Source organism: Somniosus microcephalus, chromosome 6, assembly GCF_052327205.1.
Source record: "Somniosus microcephalus isolate GS21.2 chromosome 6, FLI_Smic_1.0, whole genome shotgun sequence".
In the NCBI taxonomy this organism is placed as follows: domain Eukaryota; kingdom Metazoa; phylum Chordata; class Chondrichthyes; order Squaliformes; family Somniosidae; genus Somniosus; species Somniosus microcephalus.
In genome coordinates, this window is record NC_140992.1 from 37,087,784 (window position 1) to 37,115,349 (window position 27,566).

Consider the following 27,566-nt stretch of genomic DNA (forward strand, 5'->3'; position numbering starts at 1 on the left):
CACAGATAAAGGAGCTTAACACGTTGATCTCTCTTAATTGCTGATATCTGTTTAGAGGCAGTGTGGTTTGTACATTCCCTACCTAGTATGAAGCTGTTATACATTGTACTCTTTACCATTCAGCTGTTATACATTGATGCGGAATCGAATCCTGATGATGAGCTTGCAGAAGGTTTTTCAACACATCCCATTGATTGTGATAATCCAGAGGTTCTAGCTGCTGTGGATTTAACTCTTCGTAAATTCAATGCTGAGAAGAAAGAAGGCCATCAATATGCTCTTTATAGAGTCATTGAGGCTGAAGTGCAGGTGAGCAGATCTTTTATGATGACTATCATGTTGTGGAATATTTGCATGAAAATTATACTGTATTATTATTTTACCTTGCTTTTTGATATTTTAATGAATTTTCTGTCTCTTTTTAAGATTATTTGTGCCTTGTGTCTACCCACAGTATATATGAGAAGCAGACAGCCTGTGCCATTCTTTAACTGACCATTGGGAGAAGATTCACCACCTGAATCTTCCCATTACTTGGCTTCTGCTCAACACATTCCCTGGACCACAGCTGAGATTAGGAAGTTAGCTTGTGGGAATAACAGGTTCAAACTTATATCTCACCATGCCATGGCTCAGTATAATGGAGCTCCAATGTACCACACCACTACACAGTGCCTCCATGATTCACCTACAGGGTACCACATCACTACAATTACCCATTGTATTGTAGTGCCATGCTGGGTCACCCTGCCACATCACTGATTCATACCGTTCAGTTGTCCTTGACTACTTAGAATTAATGCAAGTTCTAAACATTACCACAAAGTATTTTCAATTCTACAGTTAATTACACTGGAAGGAAAGAAAGAAACCAGATAAGAGTTCCAGGTCGCTGTCAGGTCCGATCTCACTGTCTTCTGATGTGGATATTACAATCCCTATTTGACTCACAAGAATAGTAAACTAGCCACCCATAAAAACCATAGATGGATCTGATTGAGGGAATAGACTGATCTGCAGCTATAGTCTGTGGCCTATGCTACAAGCATAACTTAAATGGACTTGGGGGCTGACGTAAGAAAACTACTAGGCACTTGGTCTAAGCGTTAAACAAAGCTTTAATCAACTGTTTTACAACATGGGGGTCTAGTTGTGTCCTTCACTAGTTCCTGTTAAGAATGTCCTGCGCAAGCTGGGCCCGTGCCCGAGTGTTTATACTCTCCCTGGACAGTGCCACCCGTAGGCCACTCAGTATTATTTCATAAGTCTTTCTTTCATGAATGACTGATTCATGTCAGGGGCAAAATTCTTCATAAGGCCACTCTCCCTGCCACTTTTGTGATTTCCCTCCGGAAGTGATGCCTGTCCATATATGGAAAGGTGCATTGTAATAGAACGCAAATTTGTGCCATAGCAGTGATGGGTGCCAGGGATGCAAGATGATCAACTACACAGGCTTATGGAGCCTGTCTAAAAAATGCAAACGATCCTAACCTCAGAAAATTGACCAGGGTAAGGAGTGCATCCTTGTGGTGGGTGGAACACCAAGTGAAAAACTGTCCTTTTGCTGCTGGCTGTACGAGACCTGAGCATCAGAGGCCAGCAGCACTTAACTGTACAAAAGCAGCCATAGATGCTGAAATACTCTATCGACTCCAATTCTGCTGGTATCATAACAATGTTATCTGTGGAATGCTAATTGTGAGGGATGAATAATGTAAATTTGTTAGATTGATAATTTGTCATTTTTATTGGATTATGTTTGCCTGGAGTTAGGGACATCATCAGGATGATTCACAACAATATAAATACCTTAGAAGAATCAGGCTCAATGGGCTGAAGAACCTTTCACTGTTCTATAAGTATTCTCCTGTTATCTTTCCTAGAATATGAACATTTTCACAATTCTAGGAATATCAAGGACCCTTTCAGAATTGCTGAGGATTTAGAGAATGTGACAAACCTGCAACCTAGTGAGGTGCCTCCTTCCATATGCACATTGTACTGAGATGCACTTGATGTAGATGGACAGATACACAAACTTCATGCAAATTATATTCCTCCTCCCCCCCCACTTTATCAAGAGCTTTATGTCTGTTGTTCCCCTCCCCAAATGGTCCCATCCCATTAATCTAGTCTTGTTGGTTTCAAACTGTTTTGCTCGGCCCTAACCTGTTCACCAAGGTCACAGATTTCCACTTTGATTCCTCCTGCAAGCAAGTCACCACTTCCTGAGAGCTCCCATGCTTCAGTTCACCCCAAATGTTCCGGACCCCAATCATCCCAGTGCTTCTATATCCCATATTCCTCCCATCACAGATATTCCCAAGCTCCAAGTCACGCCATCAAGTAATTCCCAACCCCAGTGCATTCATTGTCTCTCAGCCCAACCCTCTATCCATTCCATCTCCAGTCCTTAGTCATGTACATTGCTCACCCACTTCCTCTCAAATCCAACCCCATCCAATGTATGATTCTGAAGGAGTAATTTATTAATGCTACCGATATACTGATTGGAGCGATCTCCTGCTCTATAATTTCATTGAACACTTATTGTCATTCAATATTGAAATTTTCTATTGACATCAAACAGGTAACACAAATGTCAGAGCTTGGCAGCATTTGGACACTTTACAATTTTGAAGAGGTGCTCCTTCATTGTAGAAATGCACAAGAAGGCGCTTTACCCCTCAAAATTAAATACTTTACTATTGTAGTGAATAGGTACACCGGAGTATAAAGCAGTATAATGCTTATGCTAACTTTTTCACTAAAATTAGTGTATGGGATGAAAATATAGACCCTAATGTCCAGTCACAAAATGGTAATGAAACTTATAAAATACTAACAGGACTAGATAGACTGGATGCAGGAAGGATGTTCCTGATGGCCGGGGAGTCCAGAACCAGGGGTCACAGTCTAAGGATAAGGGGTAAGCCATTTGGGACTGAGATGAGGAGGAATTTCTTCACCCAGAGAGTGGTACACCTGTGGAATTCTCTACCACAGAAGGCAGTAGAGGCCAATTCATTAAATATATTCAAGAAGGAGTTAGATATATTTCTTAAGGCTAAAGGGATCAAGGGATATGGAGAGAAGACAGGGACAGGGTACTGAATTTGGATGATCAGCCATGATCGCATTGAATGGCGGAGCAAGCTCGAGGGGCCGAATGGCCTACTCCTGCTCCTATCTTCTATGTTTCTATGCATTGAAAGGATGTATCAGCAGATCCCTTATCTTCACTCTTGAATACTTTATATAGGACATTGTATAATTTGTTACATGATTTCTATTACTTCAACAGTTTTCCAGGGTACAGCAAATTAGAAGTTAGAATAAGTACATTGTTTCCATTTAAAATTATCCAAGAAATAGCATAACAGAAAATTCTTACTAATGTTACATGGTGGAATTCTGATGAATTAATAAAATGTGAGGATCAAGTTTTACCTGAATTCAGTCACAATGTTTTAGTTAGAGAATCAAGAATGCTTATCTGACAGATATCTGTTATTCACAGGGAAGAATGGGAAGACGATATTTTATCAGCTTTTCTATCCGAGAAACGGATTGCCCTGTTGGAAATGAAAACCTCTGGAATAAATGCAACTACAGAGCACCCAGAGTTGCTGTAAGCTTTCTAAATATCTAATCTGAAAACACCTTTATAACAGAAATAGAAAACATTTGCAATAACTTTTGTAAAATTTTACAATTAACATACATCACACTCAGCACAGTATTTGAAGACTAGCCTAGGCTGGGAATTTCTTCAGAGCTGCTCCAGCTCTACTGCAGTAACTTCACTGGATATGCAGCAGAAACCCCATGTACGCACGTGAGCAGGGTTTCTCTCGCACTTCAGGCAAAGTTACAGTGGCGGGGCGGGACCAGCTCCTAGGAAATTCCTGACCCTAAAGAAAGGTTATTTGAAATGGTACAGCACAGATTCACGAGGATGCTGCCTGGTGTGAGGAAATACAAATATGAAGAAAGACTTGAAAAGTGGAACTGTTTTCATTAGGAGAGGAGATTATGTGGTCCTGGGAAGAAGCTGTTGTTACCCTATACCCGTTTCCTACATTACAACAATGACTACACTTCAAAAGTACTTCATTAGCTGTAAAGCGCTTTGGGATGTCCTGAGGTCGTGAAAGGCGCTATATAAATCCAAGTCTTTCTTCCTTTTGTATTTGGTCAGCTTGGTGTCACCCTTTATGTGTCAATTGTGCAGTGAAAGCGGGAAGGCTAGATGCCTGGCATGTGCTGCTGTTCTGAGAAGTGGCAGCCTTAAGCTGGTCCACTCCAGCCATTTAGCCATTGCCATTGTATTGGACTCTGGAACTGTGTGTCCACTAATCAGCAGGCTAGTGAGTCTAATGGGAACTGGCAGATCCTAAAAGACCTGATAGACAGTGGGCAGCTATAAGTCTTATTTCTGTCTTAATGCATTCACACTCAGGCATTTGTTGTAATATTAAATATTTTAATCAAACTGATGGCCTTGGTGTTTGGATGATTTCTTATATGTTAATTGAAGCCTTTTTTCCTAATTCTGATACTTATTTTTAGTCTACTGGTCAATGTGAGTCGAACGTGTATATCCATAAAGCCCAAAGAATAACTGAAGTGACTACACACAACTGCACCATAAATCCAGGTATGAGATACTTAAATTACACTTAATAGAATATGGGGTAGAAATTAGTTATGCCTCATTTTTGGGTACCTGACCAATGGCCCACACACACACTGGGAGGCTCTAAGCAGCCTTGGGGCCTCATTTGACTACTTTGGGTCAGTTTGCCGTGCCTGTCGGCCTCCAGAGGCAGATCACCCATTTCCAAGAGATCAATTTCAGGCTGTCTGACTCGCAGGCAGCAGCCCTCAGGTAAGTCTTGGTAAGTCAGAGAGTGCTCCTCCAGGCCCCACAAGGAAACCTAGGACCTCCACTGCCCTGGGCTCACCCCTGCCGCCCCCCCAACACCCCCCACGATCGCTTCTGGAACCCTCCCCTTCTAGACGTATCTTTGCCAGGTACAGTTCCTGCGGGTCCCCAGCGGTGACCTCCTGCTGTGCTCGCTTTCTCCCGCCCGCCGCCACCATACCATTTCCGCGTGGTTCGGGCCAAAGTCAGGCCTCACCAATAACCTGATTTAAAATCACTGAAAATTACTTAAAAAAAACTATACTGAACCATTCGATAGTTTCATTGGTGTTCACTAATCAGTTTCTTAGTAAATTAAGTATTTTTTGATATGAAAAATCTTTTAAAACGTATCTCGGAGTGCCTGTGCGTCTAAGAAAATGAACTCAGTTTGAAGTGTCTTCCTGAACCAGCCCAATCGGTGGAATCTTGCAATTTCGACCTGGGAGCTCGGCCAGTTTTGTGGGCAAGGCCTGATTTAGGCGAATTGAACCTTGAACCAGCATAAAAGATCACGGAAAACACGAGCGTGAGTGGTTTTGGATGTAACTCGCTTATGTTTAAAATTCACCAATCTTTTGTGCTGGTTTGGTCGATTCTGCCCGGAAACAAGTGGAAACTGGACCCCACTGTGCTGAAATCCTGGAGAGTGAATTGAGCCCAAAACCTTCTGATTCAGCAGAGAGCGTTCTACCAACTGAGCCAAGCTAGTGCTCCCAATTATACAATACAAATAATGGACCATGGTACAACATTTTATCTATATATGCTACATAACAAACACTTATTCCACAGAGGGAGTGGTTAGGAGAATTTCTTTTATTTCAGACTTTTGTTAGGACATGGAATGACTTACCAGAAACAATGGTGGAACCAAATCCATAATAGCTTTAAAAAATGGATAAAGGTTTGAAAAAGTAACATTAAAAAGGTTATGGGGAAAGGGCAGGGGAATAGGAATAAGTGAATAGATCTTTCAGGGAACCGGCACAGGTGTGATGGGCTGAATAACCTTCCATGGTTCTACGGTGCAGTTTAATTGTTGTTTCCATTATAATTTCATCTATAATAATTGTGTTTGGTTGCACACTAATTGCCTGTGACATTGCTTCCTAGTTCACCATTCACACATTGTTCCACTATCTGCACCGTGTCTTGGATGTGCAACGACGCTGCCAAATAACCATTCCAGTGTAAATGAAATAATTCACCATGCTATTGAAAAGTATAACACCGAGAGCAACTATGAAAATTACTTTAAGGCTGGGACTGTATTCTTGTTCACTCGTCAGGTTAGACTTTTCTTTGCAAGTATGTCAACAATTCGTGTTTAATCATTTAAATTTCTGTGTTGTTTGGTTCTGATCATTTTATGGATTTTCTTTATTCCTCAAGTGAGACAGCAAGACCTCATTTGAGTCTCTGTTTTCGTATAGGTATAAATATAGACGTATTAATACTGTAAGAAATGATGGAATAAAAAAAACATTTTTCCCATCAACCTTTTCCTCCCCTTTCAGGAGCTCCAGTAGCCTCATTTCATTCTGGAGTGAAAGTTCTGAAAATACTCTCTGACTTCCAAAGACAATTGAGTGAAAATTGGGAAGATTTATCTTAACGTAAATGACCTTCATTGTTCAATCCTGACAAGTCATTTTCTAAAGGTGACATTCCCATGGTCCCATCAGCACAGAAACCTTTCTATTTTCCCTGACTTTCAATTAAAGAAAGAAAGGCTTGCATTTATATAGCGCCTTTCATGACCACCGGATGTCTCAATGAAGTACTTTTTTCAAGTGTAGTCACTGTTGTAATGTGGGAAATGCGGCAGCCAATTTGCGCTTAGCAAGGTCCCACAAACAGCAATGTTATAATGACCAGATAATCTGTTTTTGTTATGTTGGTTGAGGGATAAATATTGGCCAGGACACCGGGGATGATTCCCCTGATCTTCTTTGAAATAGTGCCATGGGATCTATTACGTCCACCTGAGAGAGCAGGCATCTTAATTACATCGTAAACCAAATATTTATCCAACATTTTCCAAATCCTTATATTGCCTGTCCATAAAAATACATTTTTCTCACCAAGATGAATGGTTTTGTAAGCTTTCAGCTCATTCATTAATCCCGAAACAGAAACATTGGGCGGGATTTTGATTGAGGAGGCGTGTAGGAGGCGGGACTACAACTTTCGGGGTTGTAGCCCCGCCTCCATCGAGTTGTGGCCTACCCATGCGATTTTCACTTGATTGACCTTGTTGAGCCTGCCCAGTGGGCTCAGCAGGTCAATTAAGGGCCACCCGGCAACAAGTGACGTCACAGATTGACATTTCATCTGTCAAAAGCTTTTGACAGATGAAATATCAGCGTTTGACAGCTGTTTGAAGCTGTCAAACAGTGACAATCTGTACTCCAAGTTAATTCCTTCCTCTCAGGCTGATTTAGAGATCTCTCTGGAACAGAAAGCTGAATGCTGCAACTTTTGACAGCTCGCGGCCATTCTGCTTTCTGTGCCGGTGAGATGAGGGACTCCCGAGACCGGAAGGAAGGAAGACTGTAAAGGTAAGAAAAGGTAAGTAAAACTTCTTCAAACACTTTACACACACCAAACACACTTACCTCTGCACTCATGCACCCATCACTCATCTGAGCAACGGACATCTCGAAACCTTCAAGTCCTTCAGCCCGACGGTCCGCCTTGCTAACTTGGCGTAGTTTGGAGCCGTCGGAAATCCCACACTTCAGCAATAAAAATAGGGATTAGGCTAAAAACTGCCTGTTAACTACCTGTTAACAGGCAGTTAATTGGCACTAATCCCCTTCCTGCCTCGGGGAGGCGGCTCCCAGCACAGGTCGGGTATCCGCCGTCTATGAAACTGGCATGGAGGCGGGTTGGGGCGGGATGGGTTCGTGCTCCCCGATTTCGAGATTTTAACCCCCCACACGCCTCCAATCCCGTCTCCACGGCCCAATGAAAATCCTGCCCATTGAATTTATAGAGCTACTTAATGTCATAATAGCTTTATTACTGTATTATTGACTCTAAGCCACCAAAATAAACTCCTAAAATACATTTTTAATTTTTAAAACACTTATTTTTTTTTGTTCCTGGGATGTGGGTGTCGCTGGCAAGACCAGCATTTATTGCCCATCCCTAATTGCCCTTGAGAAGGTGGTGGTGAGCTGCCTTCTTGAACTGCTGCAGTCCGTGTGGTGAAGGTAATCCCTCAGTGCTGGTAGGGAGGGAGTTCCAGGATTTTGACCCAGCGACGATGAAGGAACGGCGATATATTTCCAAGTCAGGATGGTGTGTGACTTGGAGGGGAACTTGGAGGTAATGGAGTTCCCAAGTGCCTGCTGCCCTTGTTCTGCTAGGTGGTAGAGGTCGCGGGTTTGGGAGGTTCTGTCGAAGAAGCGTTGGCGAGCTGCTGCAGTGCATCTTGTAGATGGTACACACTGCAGCTACGGTGCGCTGGTGGTGGAGAGAGTGAATGTTTAAGGTGGTAGATGGGGTGTCAATCAAACAGGCTGCTTTGTCCTGGATGGTGTTGAGCTTCTTGAGTGTTGTTGGAGCTGCACTCATCCAGGTAAGTGGAGAGTATTCCATCACACTCCAGACTTGTAGATGATAGAAAGGCTTTGGGGAGTCAGGAGGTGAGGCACTCGCCACAGAATACCCAGCCTCTTGTAGCCACAGTATTTATAGGGCTGGTCCAGTTAAGTTTCTGGTCAATGATAACCCCCAGAATGTTGATGGTGTGGGATTTGATGATGGTAATGCCATTGAATGTCAAGGGGCGGTGGTTAGGCTCTCTCTTGTTGGAGATAGTCATTACCTGGCACTTGTGTGGCGCAAATGTTATTTGCCACTTATCAGCCCAAACCTGAATGTCGTCCAGGTCTTGCTGCATGCGGGCATGGACTGCTTCATTATCTGAGAAGTTGCGAATGGCACTGAACACTGTGCAATCATCAGCGAACATCCCCATATCTGACCTTATGATGGTGGGAAGGTCATTGATGAAGCAGCTGAAGATGGTTGGGGTATAGGGCACTGCCCTGAGGAACTCCTACAGCGATGTTCTGGGGCTATGATGATTGGCCTCCAACACCCACAACCATTTTCCTTTGGACTCAGTATGACTCCAGCCATTGGAGAGTTTTCTACCTGATTTCCATTGACTTGAATTTTACTAGGGCTCCTTGATGCCACACTCAGTCAAATGCTGCCTTGAGGTCAAGGGCATTCACTCTCACCTCACCTCTGGAATTCAGCTCTTTTGTCCATGTTTGGACTAAGGCTGTAATGAAGTCTGGAGCCGAGTGGTCCTGGCAGAACCCAAACTGAGCATCAATGAGCAGGTTATTGGTGAGAAAGTGTCACTTGATAGCACTGTTGACGACACCTTCCATCACTTAGTTGAAGATTGAGAGTAGACTGATGGCCGGATTGGAATTGTCCTGTTTTTTGTGGATATACATACCTGGGCAGTTTTCCACATTGTCGGGTAGATGCCAGTGTTGTAGCTGTACTGGAACAGCTTGGCTAGAGGTGTGGCTAGTTCTGGAGCACAAGTCTTCAGCACGACAGCCGGGATGTTGTCAGGGCCCATAGCCTTTGCTTTATCCAGTGCGTTCAGCCATTTCTTGATATCATGTGGAGTGAATCGAATTGGCAGAAGGCTGGCTTCTGTGTTGGTGGGGATCTCAGGAGGAGGCCGAGATGGATCATCCACTTGGCACTTCTGGCTGAAGAAGGTTTCAAATGCTTCAGCCTTATCTTTTGCACTCATGTGCTGGGCTCCACCATCATTGAGAATGGGGATGTTCATGGAGCCTCCTCCTCCCGTTAGTTGTTTAATTGCCCACCACCATTTGCGACTGGATGTGGCAGGACTGCAGAACTTTGATCTGATCCGTTGATTGTGGAATCATTTAGCTCTGTCTATAGCATGCTACTTCCGGTGTTTAACATGCATGTATTCCTGTGTTGCAGTATCCCCAGGTTGGCACCTCATTTTTAGGTACACCTGGTGCTGCTTCTGGCATGCTCTTCTACACTCCTCATTGAACCAGGGTTGGTCCCCTGGCTTGATGGTAATGGTAGAGTGAGTGATTTGCCAGGACATAAGGTTACAGATTGCAGTGGAATACAATTCTGCTGCTGCTGATAACACACAGTGCGTCATGAATGCCCAGTTTTCAGCTGCTAGATCTGTTCTGAATCTATCCCATTTAGCACGGTGGTAGTGCCACACAACACGATGAAGGGTGTTCTCAGTGTGAAGACGGGACTTCGTCTCCACAAGGACTGTGCGGTGATCACTGCTACCAATACTGTCATGGACAGATGCATCTGCGACAGGTAGATTGGTGAGGACGAGGTCAAGTAGGTTTTTCCCTCATGGTGGTGCTGAATTTGGATGATCAGCCATGATCTCATTGAATGGCGGAGCAGGCTCGAAGGGCCGAATGGCCTACTCCTGCTCCTATCTTCTATGTTTCTATGTTTCACCACCTGCCACAGGCCCAGTCTGGCAGCTATGTCCTTCAGGACTCGACCAGCTTGGCCAGTAGTGGTGCTACCGCGCCACTCTTGGTGAAGGACATTGAAGTCCCCCACCCAGAGTATGTTCTGTGCCCTTGCTATCCTCAGTGCTTCTTCCAAGTGGTTTTCAACATGGAGGAGTACTGATTCATCAGCTGAGGAAGGCGGTAGGTGGTAATCAGCAGGAGGTTTTCTTGCCCATGCTTGACCTGAAGCCATGAGACTCCGTGGGCTCTGGAGTCAATGTTGAGAACACCCAGGACCACTCCCTCCTGACTGTATACCACTGTGCTGCCTCCTGCCGGTGGGATGGTGATGGATGAGCTTGGGACGTTGGCTGAAAGTTATGAGTCTGTGAGTATGACTTTGTCAGGCTGTTGCTTGACTAGTCTGCGATACAGCTTTCCCAATCTTGGCACATGTCTCCAGATGTTATTGAGGAGGACTTTGCAGGGTCGACCGGGCTGATTGTGCCTTTGTCCTGTCCGAAGCTGGTGCCGAGGTCGATACTGGGTGGTCCATCTGGTTTTATTCTTATTATTGTGTTCTGTAGCAGTTTGGTACAACTGAATGGCTTGCTCGGCCATTTCAGAGGGCAGTTAAGAGTCTAACAACATTGCTGTGGGTTTGGAGTCACGTATAGGCCAGACTGGGTAAGGATGGCGGAGTTTCTTCCCTAAAGTACATTAGTGAACCAGATGGGTTTTTACGTCAGTTTGGTAGTTCATGGCCACCAAAACTGACACTAGCTTTTTATTCCAGATTTATTTAATTAATTGAATTTAAATTCCCCAGCTGCTGTGGTGGGATTTGATCTCACGTCTCATGGATCATTAATCCAGGCCTCATGGATTACTAGTCCAGTAACTTAACCAGTATGCTACCGTATCCACCATTGATCGTTTTTCTTGATTTTTCCTTTATTTGCTATTGTATATCTGTCCATTTTTTATTTTTATCTTTAATTTTACATTTTCCTACCAATCTAACCAATATCTCCAAAAATAACATTTATCCTTACATCTTCTTTCTTCTTACTCTCATCATCCATTGTGGAGGCATGAATAACTTTTAATTAATTGAGTATGTTAGGCTAAAAACTAAGGGGGAGAAATTGGGTGAGTAGTGCCACCTGTTAGCGCCTAAAGAGGCAGTCAGTGGCTGTAGCGCCACTGGCTGCGTCTCTGGCGATATTCAGTAGGGGCGCTAATGGTGGCGTTAGGCATTTGCGCTGCGCCGCCACCGATGACATCATCGGTGTGCGCAGCGCCCCATTCGTGCCCCGTTCGCGATATTTGGTAGCGAACGCCGCAGTTGCGCCGCTCGCTACCCGCGCCCGGTTCACGGGGCCTTACTGTGCCGGCAGCGGCGCAAGTTAAGGTGGTGGTGCGGGGCGGCCGCTTTTTCGGCGGCCGCCTGCCAGCACCTCCGTCCCCGGCCTCCTAACCCCCCACCCCCCACGGCATTGCCGGCTGTTTCCCGAGAGCCCGGCACTTCTCCTTGGTGTCGGGCTCATTTGCCGGCACTCGCGATCGGGGATCGCGCTGTTGCAGGCACCTCCCCCTTAACAGTGGGAGGAAGGCCTGCAGTACCACAGCGTGCCGTGCCGCAGCATGTGGCGCTGCGGCACGTTGCGCTGCGATAATCAGTTTCAGCGCCCTAAGAGGGACGCGGAGCGCCTCGAGCCTCGCCCCGTGTCCCTCGAGGGGCACTGAAACTGAATTTCTGGCGATCGGTATCACTCCGATCGCTGCGCTAAATCCTGTGCTCAGGCGACTTTTGCGCCACTTTGGCGCCCCAACCCAATTTCTAGGCCTAAGTGTTTTTGTTAGCTAATCAAAAACCAGGAAGGTAAGGATTGACATGATCATATCATACCTGCAACCAAGATAAGCGTGGATGCATTTTTATACAGCAGCCTCAGGAAGAGGCTGACGATGGATGAACAAAGTTGCAGATGGCCCACAGTACAAATAGCTTAACTCATCCACTAGTAAAACCCTATGTGAGTTAAAGGGGCTGTAATAGTATTAATCGTTTTTGCTGGAAGTCTACTCTACACTTTACCGTCATGCTGGCTTTCAAATTGTCTGCAACTTTGGGATTTGGCGCATGCGTAAGTTGTCAATAACAGCTCTGAAACTGGCTGTGCTGTGCAATCCTCTCCGCCCCCCCGCCCCCCAACAGAGCTGGCAATCAGAGAAATCTCGTAAATCATTGAAACCGATGAAAACTCGGCTCTTCCACAGTAATTAAGCTGTTAAATACCCCACCAAAAGTTAGACCCAAAGTGATTAGGTATAACTGGGATTTTAACAGTGTACTGTATTGACTGCTAAACAAATGTTAAGGGCCTGGAAAACTAATTTTATTTTTGCGCAGTGTGAAATTTGTCCATTTTAATAAAAATTATTTTTTTAAAGAAGCTTTTCAAAATATTTAAAAAAAAATTTATGTTTGTGCACCTTTATTTTAGGTTTTCCTTTTCCTCATGTGAGAACCCCAATCTTTCTTTTGCTCTCTTGAATTATTTTAAACATAGAAACTTAGAAACATAGAAGATAGGAGCAGGAGTAGGCCATTCAGCCCCTCGAGCCTGCTCCGCCATTCAATGAGATCATGGCTGATCATCCAAATTCAATACCCTGTCCCTGCCTTCTCCCCATATCCCTTGATCCCTTTAGCCTTAAGAAATATATCTAACTCCTTCTTGAATATATGTAATGAATTGGCCTCCACTGCCTTCTGTGGTAGAGAATTCCACAGGTTCGCCACTCTCTGGGTGAAGAAATTTCTCCTCATCTCAGTCCAAAATGGCTTACCCCTTATCCTTAGACTGTGACCCCTGGTTCTGGACTCCCCGGCCATCGGGAACATCCTTCCTGCATCTAGTCTGGCTAGTCCTGTTAGAATTTTATAAGTTTCAATGAGATCCCCTCTCATTCTTCTAAACTCTAGCGAGTATAAGCACAATCGACCCAATCTCTCCTCATACGTCATTCCTGCCATCCCAGGTATCAGTCTGGTGAATCTTCGCTGCACTCCCTCCATGGCAAGAACATCCTTCCTCAGATAAGGCGAACAAAACTGCACACAATACTCAAGGTGTGGTCTCACCAAGGCCCTGTACAACTGTAGCAAGACATCCTTGTTCCTGTACTCGAATCCTCTTGTTACGAAGGCCAAAATACCATTTGCCTTCTTAACCGCCTGCTGCACCTGCATGCTTACCTTCAGCGACTGGTGCACAAGGACACCCAGGTCTCGTTGCACTTCCTCTTCTCCCAATCTATTGCCGTTCAGATAATAATCTGCCTTCCTGTTTTTGCCGCCAAAGTGGATAACCTCGCATTTATCCACATTATACTGCATCTGCCATGCATCTGCCCAATCACCCAACCTGTCCAAATCATACTGGAGTTTCTCGGCATCCTCCTCACAGCACACATGCCCACCCAGCTTTGAGTCGTCTGCAAACTTGGAGATATTACATCTAGTTCCCTCGTCTAGATCATTAATATATATTGTGAATAGCTGGGGTCCTAGGACCGATCCCTGCGGTACCCCACTAGTCACTGCCTGCCAATCGGAAAAAGGCTCGTTTATTCCAACTCTTTGCTTCCTGTCTGCCAACCAGTTCTCTATCCAAGTCAGTACCTTGCCCCCAATCCCATGTGCCTTAACTTTACACGTTAATCTCTTATGCGGGACCTTATCGAAAGCCTTCTGAAAGTCCAAATACACCACATCCACTGGTTCTCCCTTATCTATTTTACCAGTTACATCCTCAAAAAATTCCAGTGGATTAGTCAAGCACGATTTACCTTTTGTAAATCCATGTTGACTTTGTCCGATCCTGTCACTGTTTTCCAAGTGCTCTGCTATTACATCTTTTATAATGGACTCTAGCATTTTCCCCACTACCGATGTCAGGCTTACTGGTCTATAATTCCCCGTTTTCTCTCTACCACCTTTATTGAATAGTGGGGTAACATTAGCTACCCTCCAATCCATGGGAACTGTTCCAGAGTCTATAGAATTTTGGAAGATGCATCTACTATTTCTAGGGCCACTTCCTTAAGTACCCTAGGATGTAGATTATCAGGCCCTGGGGATTTATCAGCCTTCAATCCCGTCAATTTCCCTAACACCATTTCCCTACAAATACTGATTTCTTTCAGTTCCTCCCTCTCATTGGACCCTATGTTCCCCGACATCTCTGGGAGGTCATTTGTGTCCTCCTTTGTGAAGACAGAACCAAAGTATGTATTTAATTGGTCTGCCATTTCTTTGTTCCCCATTATAAATTCCTCTGATTCTGAAGGTAACGGACCTACGCTTGACTTCACCAATTTTTTTCTCTTCACATATCTATAAAAGCTTTTACAGTCAGTTTTTATGTTCCCTGCAAGCTTACTCTCATACTCTATTTTCCCCCTCTTAATTAATCCCTTTGTCCTCCTTTGTTGAATCCTAAACTGCTCCCAATCATCAGGTTTGCTGCTTTTTCTGGCCAATTTATATGGCCTCTCCTTGGACCTTTTGCTATCCCTAATTTCCCTTGTTCGCCACGGTTGATTCACCTTTTTTGTTTTATTTTTATGCCAAACAGGGATGAACAAATTCTGTAGTTCATCCATGCGATCTTTGAATGTATGCGATTGCCTATCCACCGTCAACCCTTCGAGTAGCATTCCCCAATCAAACCTACCCAACTCACGCCTCATACCATCGTAGTTTCCTTTATTTAAATTCAGGACCCTAGTCTCTGAGTCAAATACTTTACTCTCCATCTTAATGAAGAATTCATATTATGATCGCTCCGCCCCAAGGGGCCTCGCACAACAAGATTGCTAATTATTCCTTTCTCATTACATAATACCCAGTCTAAGATGGCCTGATCTCTAGTTGGTTCCTCGACATATTGGTCCAGGAAACCATCCCATATACACTCCAGGAATTCCTCCTCCACAGTATTGTTACTAATTTGGTTAGCCCAATCTATATGTAGATTAAAGTCACCCATGATAACTGCTGTGCCCTTATTGCATGCATCTCTAATTTCCCATTTAATGCCATCCCCAATCTCTGCATTGCTGTTTGGGGGTCTGTATACAACTCCCACTAATGTTTTCTGTCCCTTGGTATTTCTCAGCTCTACCCATACAGATTCTACATCATCAGAGCTAATATCCTTCCTTACAATTGTGTTAATCTCCTCTTTAACCAGCAATGCTACCCCACCTCCTTTTCCTTTTTGCCTGTCTTTCCTGAATATTGAATACCCCTGGATGTTGAGTTCCCAGCCCTGGTCTGTTTCTGTAATCCCAATCATATCCTATCCATTTACATCTATTTGCGCAGCTAATTCATCCACCTTATGAATGCTCCTCGCATTAAGACACAAAGCCTTCAGGCTTGTTTTTTTTAACACTCTTAGACATTTTAAAGTTATTATTTACTTTGGCCATGTTTGATTTTAAACCCTTGATTACTCTGACTGCCACTTTTGCTTTTCTCCTTCCTGTCTTTTGCTTCTATCCTTGTTTCCCTTTCCTCTGTCTCCCTGCACAGGTTCCCAACCCCCTGCCATTTTAGTTTAAACCCTCCCCCACAGCACTAGCAAACACTCCCCCTAGGACATCAGTCCCAGTCCTGCCCAGGTGCAAACCATCCATTTTGTACTGGACCCACCTCCCCCAGAACCGGTTCCAATGTCCCAGGAATTTGAATACCTCCCCTGGCACCATTCCTCTAGCCACGTATTCATCTGAAATATCCTTCTATTTCTACTCTGACTAGCACGTGGCACTGGTAGTAATCCTGAGATTACTACCTTTGAGGTCCTATTTTTTTAATTTACCTTCTAACTCCCTATATTCAGCTTTTAGGACCTCATCCTGGTTTTTACCTATATCGTTGGTACCTATATGCACCACGACAACTGGCTGTTCACCCTCCCCTTCCAGAATGCTCTGTAGCTGCTCCGAGACATCCTTGACCCTTGCACCAGGGAGGCAACATACCATCCTGGAGTCTCGTTTGTTGCCGCTGAAACGCCTATCTATTCCCCTTACAATAGAATCCCCTATCGCTATCGCTCTCCCACTCGTTTTCCTCCCGCCCTGTGCAGCAGAACCACCCACAGTGCCAGGAAGTTGGCTGCTGCTGCCTTCCTCTAATAAGCCATCTCCCTCACCAATATCCAAAGTGGTATATCCGTTTGAGAGGGGGATGGTCACAGGGGACCCCTGCACTACCTGCCTGCACCTACTACTCTGCCTGGTGGTTACCCATTCTCTCCCTGCCTGTGCAGCCTTTACCTGTGGTGTGACCAATTCCCTAAACGTGCTATCAACGACGTCCTCAGCATTGCGAACGCTCCAGTATGCATCCATTCGCAGCTCCAGTGCCGCAATGCGGTCTGCCAGTAGCTGCAGCTGGATACACTTCCCGCACACATGGTCGCCAGGGACACAGGCTGTGTCCCTGATTTCCCACATAGTGCAGGAGGAGCATATCATGGCGCTGAGCTGTGCTGCCATGACTTACCCTTTAATTAATTCAAATTAAATTAAATCAAATCAATCCCACCAATTACACTCCAATTAAATGATATACTCAAGGGCCCTTGTTTAACAGCAGTCCCCGCTACACAACAGAGACCCTAGAAACTATAAACCACAAAATTTAAGTTTGGAAAAAATGAGAAAGAGAGAAATACTCACCAACCAATCACTTACCTGCTTTCTGGTGACATCACACTTTGATTACTTTTTACTTCTCTCTCCCGCTCTCAGAGCTCTGAGATTGGTAAGCCTACCTGCGCCTCGGGCTCTCCTTTTATCGCTGCCGCTGCCTCGTTGCTCCTCCCAGGTATGCACTGCCGCCGCCGCTGCTGCTGCTGTGGGGCCTACCTGCGCCTCGGGCTCTCCTTTTATCGCTGCCGCTGCCTCGTTGCTCCTCCCAGGTATGCACTGCCGCCGCCGCTGCTGCTGCTGTGGGGCCTACCTGCGCCTCGGGCTCTCCTTTTATCGCCGCCGCCGACTCGCCGCTCCTCCCAGGTCCGCACTGCTGCCGCCGCTGCTGCTGCTGATGTGCAAAATGGAAAGCCGATTCGCTACCGCCCATTTTCTGCCCGGTGGTACAAGTGAAAATTCACCTGATGTTATTCATATTTTTCGAAGACCGGGATCATCTCCCTCTCAATCTTTTCTTGAATAATGATAAATAGATAACATTCTTTTAATTCCTTTTAATTTTATGGTCCAAGAGCTGTTGATGTGCCTCATTTCACTGTATCTAATCTGATTTTTTTGCTGTGTTAGCTACAGTAAATATTTTTTTAAAGAAAAGAGCCAGCAAAGATTAAACACTGAAGCAAAAATGAAGATCATTCTAATAATAATTACGTGCAATAATGATGTTTTTCACAGCAATTCTGCATTGTTAATGTAAATTTTATATTCAGGTGGTGGCTGGATTGAAATATAGATTGAAGTTCTCAATCCAGGAAACTGAATGTGGCAAAGAAGATTCTACTATTCTCTTCGAATGCAATGCGAAGCTTAGTGGCGTACAGGTGAGTTTAAGTTAAAATGAACCTTGGTGCCCAACTGTTTATGGACCACTCACACACAAGATAGTTTCAAAGATCAGAATAGTTTTATTTTTTTGTTTTTGTTGTTAACACTCCACCATCGTGGTACCCTTAGGCAAGAGGAAAAGACCAGCACAACTCAAAATTACTGTCACCACACCCTGCACAGTTTTCACTCTCCAGTCTTTGTCACCACATACTGCACAGCCCTCGCTCCCCGCCAAACCACCCTCCCCATTCCCATTTATCGCCACTACACTTTACACAGCTCTTACTCACTTCTCAGTGCCGCAATATTGTTTCTCGAGTTATCCAGAAGTGGTCTCCACTTCTGAGATTTGTTTGAATCCAGTTCATATTCATAGATGACGTTTTCCTCTCTCTGATGAGAATTTAATTTGGGAGGCAGTTTATGGTCAGAGTAAAAAAAGATTCCTGAAGAATGCAGAACATGTATTGAACCCATATGTATAAAACATATTTATGTTTCCCACCTGGATTCATGAAATTCGATTAGATTTAATCTCATTGATAGGTGAATATTATCATTTAAAACTTACCAAATAGAGACTTTCATTTTAATTGCATTTTCTCAGCATTATGTGATCTATTTCTTTTACTTGAAGGTATTGATGTTGTATGAATGTGAAAAAAGTGTTGCATGGTTTTATAACCTGAAAGTATATTAGAAAATACAACAATGTTCAAAGGTCAATTGGACCTGCAGTATCATTAAAATTCTTTCAGACTTGATTCGAACGTAGTCTGCATTATACTGAGGCACACAATACCCAGTTATTGACTGTGGAATTGATCCCATCAGTTAAACACCTGCTAACGCCACAAAGCTCTGGTAAATGTCAGTAGAAAACAAATTTGTTTTAGATTTTTCATTGTTTATTTTAGCTGTTACACAATGAGTGGGTATGCACACAGTGATAGCATGATGACGGATTACAACACAAATACAAATGATGAAACACTATAATGTTTTTAATCCATTTGTATAAGAAATGTCTCAGGATCATAGATTGGAGAGAACCTGAAAACTTAAAATAACAAGTAATACAGAAAAAATGTCTGCGGGAAGCTTTGGGTAAAATCATTCACTAACATGCGATACTGTGCAGCTCATGTATGTTCATTGTTAATATTTGCAAAGATGTATACAAATAACTCACTTGCATTGGGGCCATGCTTTCCTCCGTGTTATTTCACTAAACTTTGGGTATGGTAGTGTAGTGGTTAAATTACTGGGTTACAATCTGGAGTTGGACTAATTGTCCAGAGAATTAGTCAGTTTAGCAGATTCAAATACCATCATAGCAGTTTGAGAATTTGACTTGAGTTCTTAAAAAAATCTGGAAATAAAAGCTGGTAGCAGTAAATGAACCATGAAGCTGTCGGAATCAGATTGCTGCAAGAACCTAACTGGTTCACTAATGTCCTTTACAGAAGGAAATTTGCCATCCTTACCTGGTCTGGCCTATATGTGGCTCCAGTCCCACACCAACGTGGTTGGCTCTTCACTGCCCTCGAAAGTGGTTCTAGCAAGCCACTTAGTTGTATCAAACTTCTGCAACATATTTGCAGCAGTTCACAAAGGCCCACCACCACGTTCTCATGGAAACTAGGGATTGGCAATAAATGCTGGTCTTGCCAGTGGTGTTTACATCCTGAGAATTAATTCTTTTTAGTCAGTTGGGTGCTGTAGCGTGGATGGTTCTGCCTTCCTTTAATATAAGAACATAAGAAATAGGAGCAGGAGTAGGCCATTTGGCCCTTCGAGCCTGCTTCGCCATTCAATAAGATCATGGCTGATCTTCTACCTCATCTCCACTTTCCTGCACTATCCCCATATCTCTTGATTCCCTTAATATTCAAAAATCTATCGATCTCTATCTTGAATATACTCAATGACTGAGCCTCCACAGCCCTCTGGAGTAGAGAATTCCAAAGATTCACCATCCTCTGAGTGAAGAAACTTCTCATCTCAGTCCTAAATGGCCGACCCCTTATTCTGAGACTGTGACCCCTGGTTCTAGACTCCCCAGCCAGGGGCAATATCCTCCAGGCATCTACCCTGTCAAGCCCTGTAAGAATTTTGTATGTTTCAATGAGATCACCTCTCATTCTTCTAAACTCTAGAGAATGTATGCCTAGCCTACTCAATCTCTCCTCATAGGACAATCCCCCCCATCCCAGGAATCAGTCTGGTGAACCTTCGTTGCACTTCCTCTATGGCAAGTATATCCTTCCTTAGATAAGGAGACCAAAACTGTACACAATACTCCAGGTGTGGTCTCACCAGGGCCCTATATAATTGCAGTAATATACCTGCCCATTCCTCTTAAGGTGCCACCAAGAGGGAAGTAGATGTAGTGATTTTTTCAGCAGGCCTACTCCTGCTCCTATTTCTTATGTTCTTATGTTCTTATGTTAGGACACCAGAAGGCAGATGATGCCAATTCCAGGGGGCAAAAGAACCCTGACGATCTGATGATAGATTTTAATTTAAGCCTTGGACTAGGTTGCGGCCTAAAAATGATACGGTTGGGGGGCAGAGGAGAGGGAGAGGTCCCCACTATTGGGCCCTCTCCCTCCAAAAAGGGGGTTCATTGGGTCATCCAGTTACTCCAGGGACTACTGCTAACTCTCTCCTGGAAGCAGTAGTGGCAGAAGGCAGAGTAATTAGGCCTTGCTGGGTCTGGTCCCACTGTCACATGTGGCGGGGTGGCGACGGGGTGGCCAGTGGCCTTTCCGGATGGGGCGGGACAACAAAAATCTAGGTTGGGCAAGGATGTGGCATTAGGCCTCTTTTCCCTATTTACTGATTTTCCTCCACTGTACAGCCTGATATCAGGTGGCAAAGCAGAGGAAAATCCACCCAATACCTCCAGCTGAAAAATAGCACTGACACAGGCATTGTAGACCAAATTTCAATAACGTTAAGAAAGCTTATTTTTCTGGATGGACAAGCTAAGGTTGAATAGTCTCCCTCAAGTTTATGTGATATTAGTACATTCACCCTTCACGTATTGGTATGAAATGCTTCTGTCTGCTAAAATACATGGGTTATTTCTTCTGTTAAAATAGTGGACAAAGGAATTTCATATAAAAGTATTATGTAATAATTATTGTAATAATGCACAGTATGATTTCACCCAACAGGTTTTTTAGCAGATCAATTTTAAGAGGGTTAATTTTCTCTGGTAGCATGCATAAAGGTACCATGTTAACAGACATTAGCCCTTTTAAGAGTAGCTCCTAAAGGAATTTTACATGAGCATTGTAACTAGTGCACAACCAGAGGAAATTAAACGCTTAACTGTTATATGGTTAGATTGTTTTTCTAACAAATCATTTATTTTGTTTTCTAGCTGTTCTGTAACTCAACTGTGTACACAAAGCTCTGGTTAAATTATACACATGCCGACGTGTCCTGTGACACTGAGCCATTTCGACCGGTAATCTTAAAATTTATTCATTCCTCAATGTGTATGAATTGTATTTTTTGACAGTACAGTATTTGAAAAATGATGTATTTATAACTATTTTAAGAATCTGATTAATACTGGGAAATTCAACTTGCCAGCTAGTCAGAAACAAATTGGTTCCAGTCTGAAAAACAAAGCAACTTGTCATCTTTCCCATAGCACCTGGGATTCAGCTTTTAAACCCTCCCTTATGTCATCCCTATATTCTCATGCTACATTTAAATCTTTGATTAACATTGCCACCTGTCCTCTCTTTTTTCCCACTCTATCCCTCCCCTCCTGAATGTTTTGTAACCAGGAATGTTCAGCTTCCTGTAATGCCATAGCCTAAGCCACATCTCTGTTAATGCCATTACACCATAACCCCTCTCCCCATAGTGCAGTCTCACTGACTAGCTGCTAATCTATTCTAAAGTTATTTTTTGTTAATTTTGAGGTTTCACTTTGCATAATTAAAGCTCAAAGTAATAGTTTATTTTGACAAATAGTAGGTCAATTTAATGGGTGCAGCTACCAAAGGATTTCTTCCAGCAGTAAAAACAATTACTTTAGGGAATGAGCACTGTTTGCTTTGGAGACAGAGCTGGCTGGTCAGCAACAACTTGTATTTTATATCGCATATTTAACTTGGAAAACATCACAAGACATGCAACTCAGCCCTCCTTTTTTCTTTCTCTCTAATAGTTTCTTACCCCCGATTTGTTTTTCCAACTATCTCCCCCCCTTTCCAAAGGTGGTGGTGCATGCTCTGGTATAGCTTCATGGTTACTGGCAGACCACCCCCCTCCCATCCTCCCCCTTCCCCAGTACCTCACCCAAGTGACAATTCTTTATGTGTGTATTGCAAGTTACTTAACTATGGACAAGAGCGTGGGGCTGTTGGGTTGGCGCACAATCAAGCCCAATCCTGAATCAACATTGGGCCTGATGTCTACAGGTGCACACTTTCCAGTAGGATCAGAGGTGACGTGACATTGCTGAATATTTTTTTCCCGTCCCTCATCCATTTGTGCATGCTTACTGCCTTGCAGTTAAGTGCAGCTAACAACACAGATCAAGAATTGAACCGAAGACCTTCCTATATGGTCCAGTACCATACTGTTTTTCTTTATTCGTTCACGGGATGTGGGCGTCACTGGCAAGGCCGGCATTTCTTGCCCACCCATAATTGCCCTTGAGAAGGTGGTGGTGAGTTGCCTTCTTGAACCTCTGCAATCTGTGTGGTGAAGGTCCTCCCACAGTGCTGACTTTATTGTAGCAGTTTACCATTTCAGAGGGCAGTTAAGAGTCAACCACATTGCTGTGGGTCTGGAGTCACACATAGGCTAAACCAGGTAAGGACGGCAGATGTGCGGGTTAGGTTGATTGGCTATGATAAATTGACCCTTAGTGTTAGGGAGATTAAATACGTGGGGTTACGGGGATAGGGTGGGATATGTGTTGGTGTAGGGGTTACCGGGATCGGGTGGGATATGTGTCGGTGCAGGCTCGATGGGCCGAAATGGCCTCTATCTGCACTGTGGGGTTTCTGTGATTCTGTGATTTCCTTCCCCAAAGGACACAGTGAACCAGTTGGGTTTTTCCAACATTCTGATAGTTTCATGGTCACCATTACTGATACTAGCTTTTTAATTCAGATTTATTTAATTAACTGAATTTAAATTCTTCCAGCTGCCGTGGTGGATGATTAGCCCAGGCCTCTGGATTACTAGTCCAGCAACATAACCACTATGCTACCGTATCCCCTAAATCTGTGTTATATGTTCACTCATTGGCCCTTTGTATAACACTCTTTCCTAGTTTTAGGCTATGTATATTTTCCCATTTTTAAGTCTCATTGCACCACACTATCCTGTATTCAGGTGACTTGCTTCTGCTCAGCTTTCGGCTGATCACTGAGAGTTAGGTGATAATAATTTGTGGAAGAATCATTCTCTGGTTTTCCGTAGCTTTCTTTTTAAGAGTGCCTAGTCTATAGTACCTTTCCTAACAGTGCCGAGCAAGATTGGGAACTGTGTGAGACATGATGGTACAGACCCACATCCTACATCTCTATAACACAATGCGTTGGAGCACCAATACTTTGGGTTATTACATTGCCCTAGATTCCCTCTTTAATAGTAGTCTTGAGATGAGATCTCTATGCTGATGGAAGTTGCCAATTATGCAATATATGTAACATAACTGTAAATCCACTCTTTACAAATGGGTTTACAATTTCATTAAACATGGCCAACAGAAGAAATCCTCCCCCTACATTGAAGATTGGCAAGGAATGCCTTTTCCAGATCAGGAACAATGGCCAATATTTTATTTCTAACAGCTTTCATCAAGGATCTGAGAACAACTGAATAATTTTTTTCTGTTGTATACCATACAGGCCCTGAATTTCCTGCATGGTTGTGCCAGGAAACAGGCATAATCTGGGTGCCAAATCGGTTGGGAACCTGTTATATCAGATCTCCGCTTGGGTAGGCACACTTCTGTGTGGGCGTAAGCAAATGACAGGGTATTGAAGGATAATGTAATTCATCCAAATTCCAGTCCTTTCCACCTCATTTGCCCTAACTGTAATGTATGCCTGTATAAAGCAGGTATACTTGCTTGCCAGGATGAGCTGATGAAGGCAGAAATTCTGTTTATAGAGACATTCCTTGTTGAAGTACTTGTGCTTGCTGCAGCTTCAGTTGTTGATTGATTTGTAATTTTTAAAATTTTGACTTGGCCCTCATCCTGACTCCTTGGAGGCCAGTTTATTTTTGCCCAAATCAACATGAAAGGCAGCACCATGGGTTTCCCTATGGGAACCCCCCCACCCCCCCCCCCCTTTGCGATGTAACTGGAAGAGGAAGAAGAGGATTGCAGGGAGGGAAATCATAGAATCATACAGCACAGAAGGTTCATTGTGCCTGTGCCTATGTCAGCTCTTTGAAAGAGCTATCCAATTAGTCTCACTCCCCCACTTTTTCCCCATAGCCCTGCAAATATTTCCTTTTCAAGTATATATCCAAAACTACAGGAGGAGGATAAGACTCTCCTGCTGGTATATACCAATCAGGGTGTAAAAACGATAGCACTCATGCCAGTAAATGAACCAGGAACCAGCAGGGAAGTGCTGAATGACCTGTGCCACCTGCTGGTACCAGACCTGCCGTCCACATCCACCATTTGGACTGCTCTGTCAGTGGCTGTGAAATTCACTACAGCTTGCGTGGGAGACCTAATAAATATTCTCCTTCTTCTTCTTAGGCAGTCCCTCGGAACCGAGGATGACTTGCTTCCACATTAAAAATGAGTTCGCAGGTGACTGATGAGTCCAATGCGGGACCTACAGTCTCTGTCACAGGTGGGGCAGGTGGGTGGGGTGCTTGGGTTGACGTGCGCTCCTTGCGCTGCCTGCGCTTGGCTTCCGCTTGCTCCCGGCGAAGAGACTCGAGGTGTTCGGCGCCTTCCCGGATGCTTCTCCTCCACTTTGTGCGGTCTTGGGCCAGGGATTCCCAGGTGTCGGTGGGGGTGTTACACTTTTTCAAGGAGGCTTTGAGGGTGTCCTTGAAGCGTTTCCTCTGTCCACCTGGGGCTCTCTTGCCGTGCCAGAACTCCGAGTAGAGCACTTGTTTTGGGAGTCTTGTATTGGGCATGTGGACAATGTGACCCGTCCATCAGAGCTGATTGAGCGTGGTCAAAGCTTTGATGCTGAGGATGTTGACCTGAGCAAGAACACTGACATTGGTGCGTCTATACTGCCAATGGATTTGCAGGATCTTGCGGAGGCAGCGTTGGTGGTACCTCTCCAGTGCTTTGAGGTGCCTGCTGTACATGGTCCATGTCTCTGTGCGCAATGCAGATTCCGCCCACTAAAGGGCACAATGGACATGATCTTCACCGCACGTCAATTACAAGAGAAATGCAGGGAACAGCACCAACCGCTGAACATGGCCTTCTTTGATCTCACAAAGGTCTTCGACACTGTCAACCGTGAAGGATTATGGAGTGTCCTCCTCAAATTCGGCCGCCCTCAAAAGTTTGTCACTATCTCCGCCTGCTTCACAATGACATGCAAGCCGTGATCCTGATCAATGGTTCCACCACAGACCCAATTCACATACAAACCGGGGTCAAGCAAGGCTGTGTCATCGCACCAACGCTCTTCTCGATCTTCCTTGCTGCAATGCTCCATCTCACCCTCAGTAAGCTCCCCACTGGAGTGGAGCTAATTTACAGAACAAACGGGAAACTGTACAACCTCCGTCGCCTCCAGTCCAGAACCAAGGTCATCCTATCCTCTGTCGTCTAATAAATATTAGCCAACCTGCCTCTAACAGGCCACTGATATCTTGTTTGCAAAAGCAGGCCAATTTGTTACTTTCAAAATAGCACCTTGTCAGCAGCATGATTGAGCCATTCACTTTTACAACATGTCTGCCATCTCTAAGGTATAGGGGGCTATAGATGGGACCCAAGCCATCAAACAGGCCTTAATGTTCACTCTTCACTCTTATGACTCTAGCCTAGTGTGCATCACTTCAGCCATTACAACCTTTCTCTCTGTAGTAATCTTCCTAAACAATCCGCCTTGCTACATCTTTCATCACCTTCAAAAGCACCCTTAAATCTTGTTATTTTTATCAAGCCTTCAGTCACCTCCTTTAACTCTTCTAGTTCCTGTTTGGTGTTCATTACCCTCCTCCTTTATGAAATGCCTTGGATTGGTTTGCTATGTTATAAGTGCTATATAAGTCATTGCTGCTTCCATTGTGTTTACTGTTGTTGGAGATACAAAATGTGACTGGCTACTTCATCACAAGAAAGCAAGAAAATTCAGAAGGGGAATCACCATAAAGGGGAATCTCCCGTAAACCTCCTAGAGTGGTCTACATAAAAGCATAGGCAAAAGAGGGTATCATAGTGAGGGACTTGAAAAAATATGAAGGTAAGAAGGAAATACATGTATAAATACAAGTTGTTGTTGAAACCAGGTAAGTGAGATGACAGAATTGTTTTATTATTAGGTGATTCAAAAGCCATTCGCTTCACGTCTAATATTTGTTTGACAATAATAATGCATTTCATAGGAGCTTTCTCACACTCATATAAAGAAGATTTCCTCTGTGTGCTGTATATACAACCAACTTGTAAACCTATATTCAGATTTACAAGTTTGTTACATGTTGTGCATAGACAAATATTCTTTCATGGTGTATAAGTGGACCAAACATGAGAGTTTAATCTGTTGTAATTGCTGATAGATTACAAAGATAGTTAATAACATTAAACCTCTCACTCCATAGATGACACTCGCAATGCATCCATTGATAAGTTGGGGGCCATTTGCTGACCCAGTACTGCCCAGAGAAGCAGGATCTGATGAAACAGAAGTTCATTCAGAAAAGCTCACCTCCACTGAAATAGCACTTGCAGACGATCTGGAACCTCTCACATGTCCAGGAAAACCATGGAAGCCCTTGAAACAGACAAAACCTGCTGCACCCCCAGTTGAAGAATACCATGAAGACAACCAATCAATATTAGGTGATCTTGACTTACTGGACACTGCAAAATAAACATCTATTACCATTGCTGGTGTGCATTACTACAAAAAGAATAATGAATTAAACAGTATAATAAGGTTTATAGCTGTAATTTAAAAGCTTTTCTTTCAATCAGCTCTACTCTTTTCACAGAGTATTTTTTTCTGTGGAATCTCTGAAGAGACATGAAGTTGGAGTCCCCAATGATTTGCATAAACTTCTCCATAGTTTTATATAAAATACTTTCACACAAATAATCATGGCTCCGCCATCCTTGAAGAGCTTTTGGGATTCCACTGAAACTCATTACAGTGTAAAATGTGGAAATTTGTGCAATAACATAACAACTTAGAAAGTGGAACAGCAAAATATAACAGTGTGCTGCCCTATACTCTAGTCTCCGACTTAAGCAGTTCTTATTATTTACCAGATAAAATAAAGATAATTGTTGGTAATAAGAA

At 43.8% G+C, this 27,566-nt stretch overlaps 1 protein-coding gene across 1 annotated transcript; it reads left to right on the forward strand.

The window, feature by feature from the left end:
- kng1 (kininogen 1) lies at positions 1-27,566 on the forward strand. The gene is made up of 7 exons (XM_085990040.1): positions 1-309; positions 3,524-3,634; positions 4,576-4,663; positions 6,047-6,222; positions 17,952-18,062; positions 21,461-21,547; positions 26,866-27,566. Exons 1-7 carry the CDS (start codon positions 88-90, stop codon positions 27,136-27,138), a joined length of 1,068 nt encoding a protein of 355 aa, XP_085846166.1. The 5' UTR covers positions 1-87; the 3' UTR covers positions 27,139-27,566.

Excerpts from the sequence above, each read along its gene's own strand:
- kng1 (XM_085990040.1), top strand. The coding sequence starts at position 88 with ATGAAGCTGTTATACATTGTACTCTTTACCATTCAGCTGTTATACATT. Across the intron at positions 4,664-6,046 it reads CAACTGCACCATAAATCCAG|TTCACCATTCACACATTGTT; the intron begins GTATGAGATACT and ends ATTGCTTCCTAG. Across the intron at positions 21,548-26,865 it reads ACACTGAGCCATTTCGACCG|ATGACACTCGCAATGCATCC; the intron begins GTAATCTTAAAA and ends CTCACTCCATAG.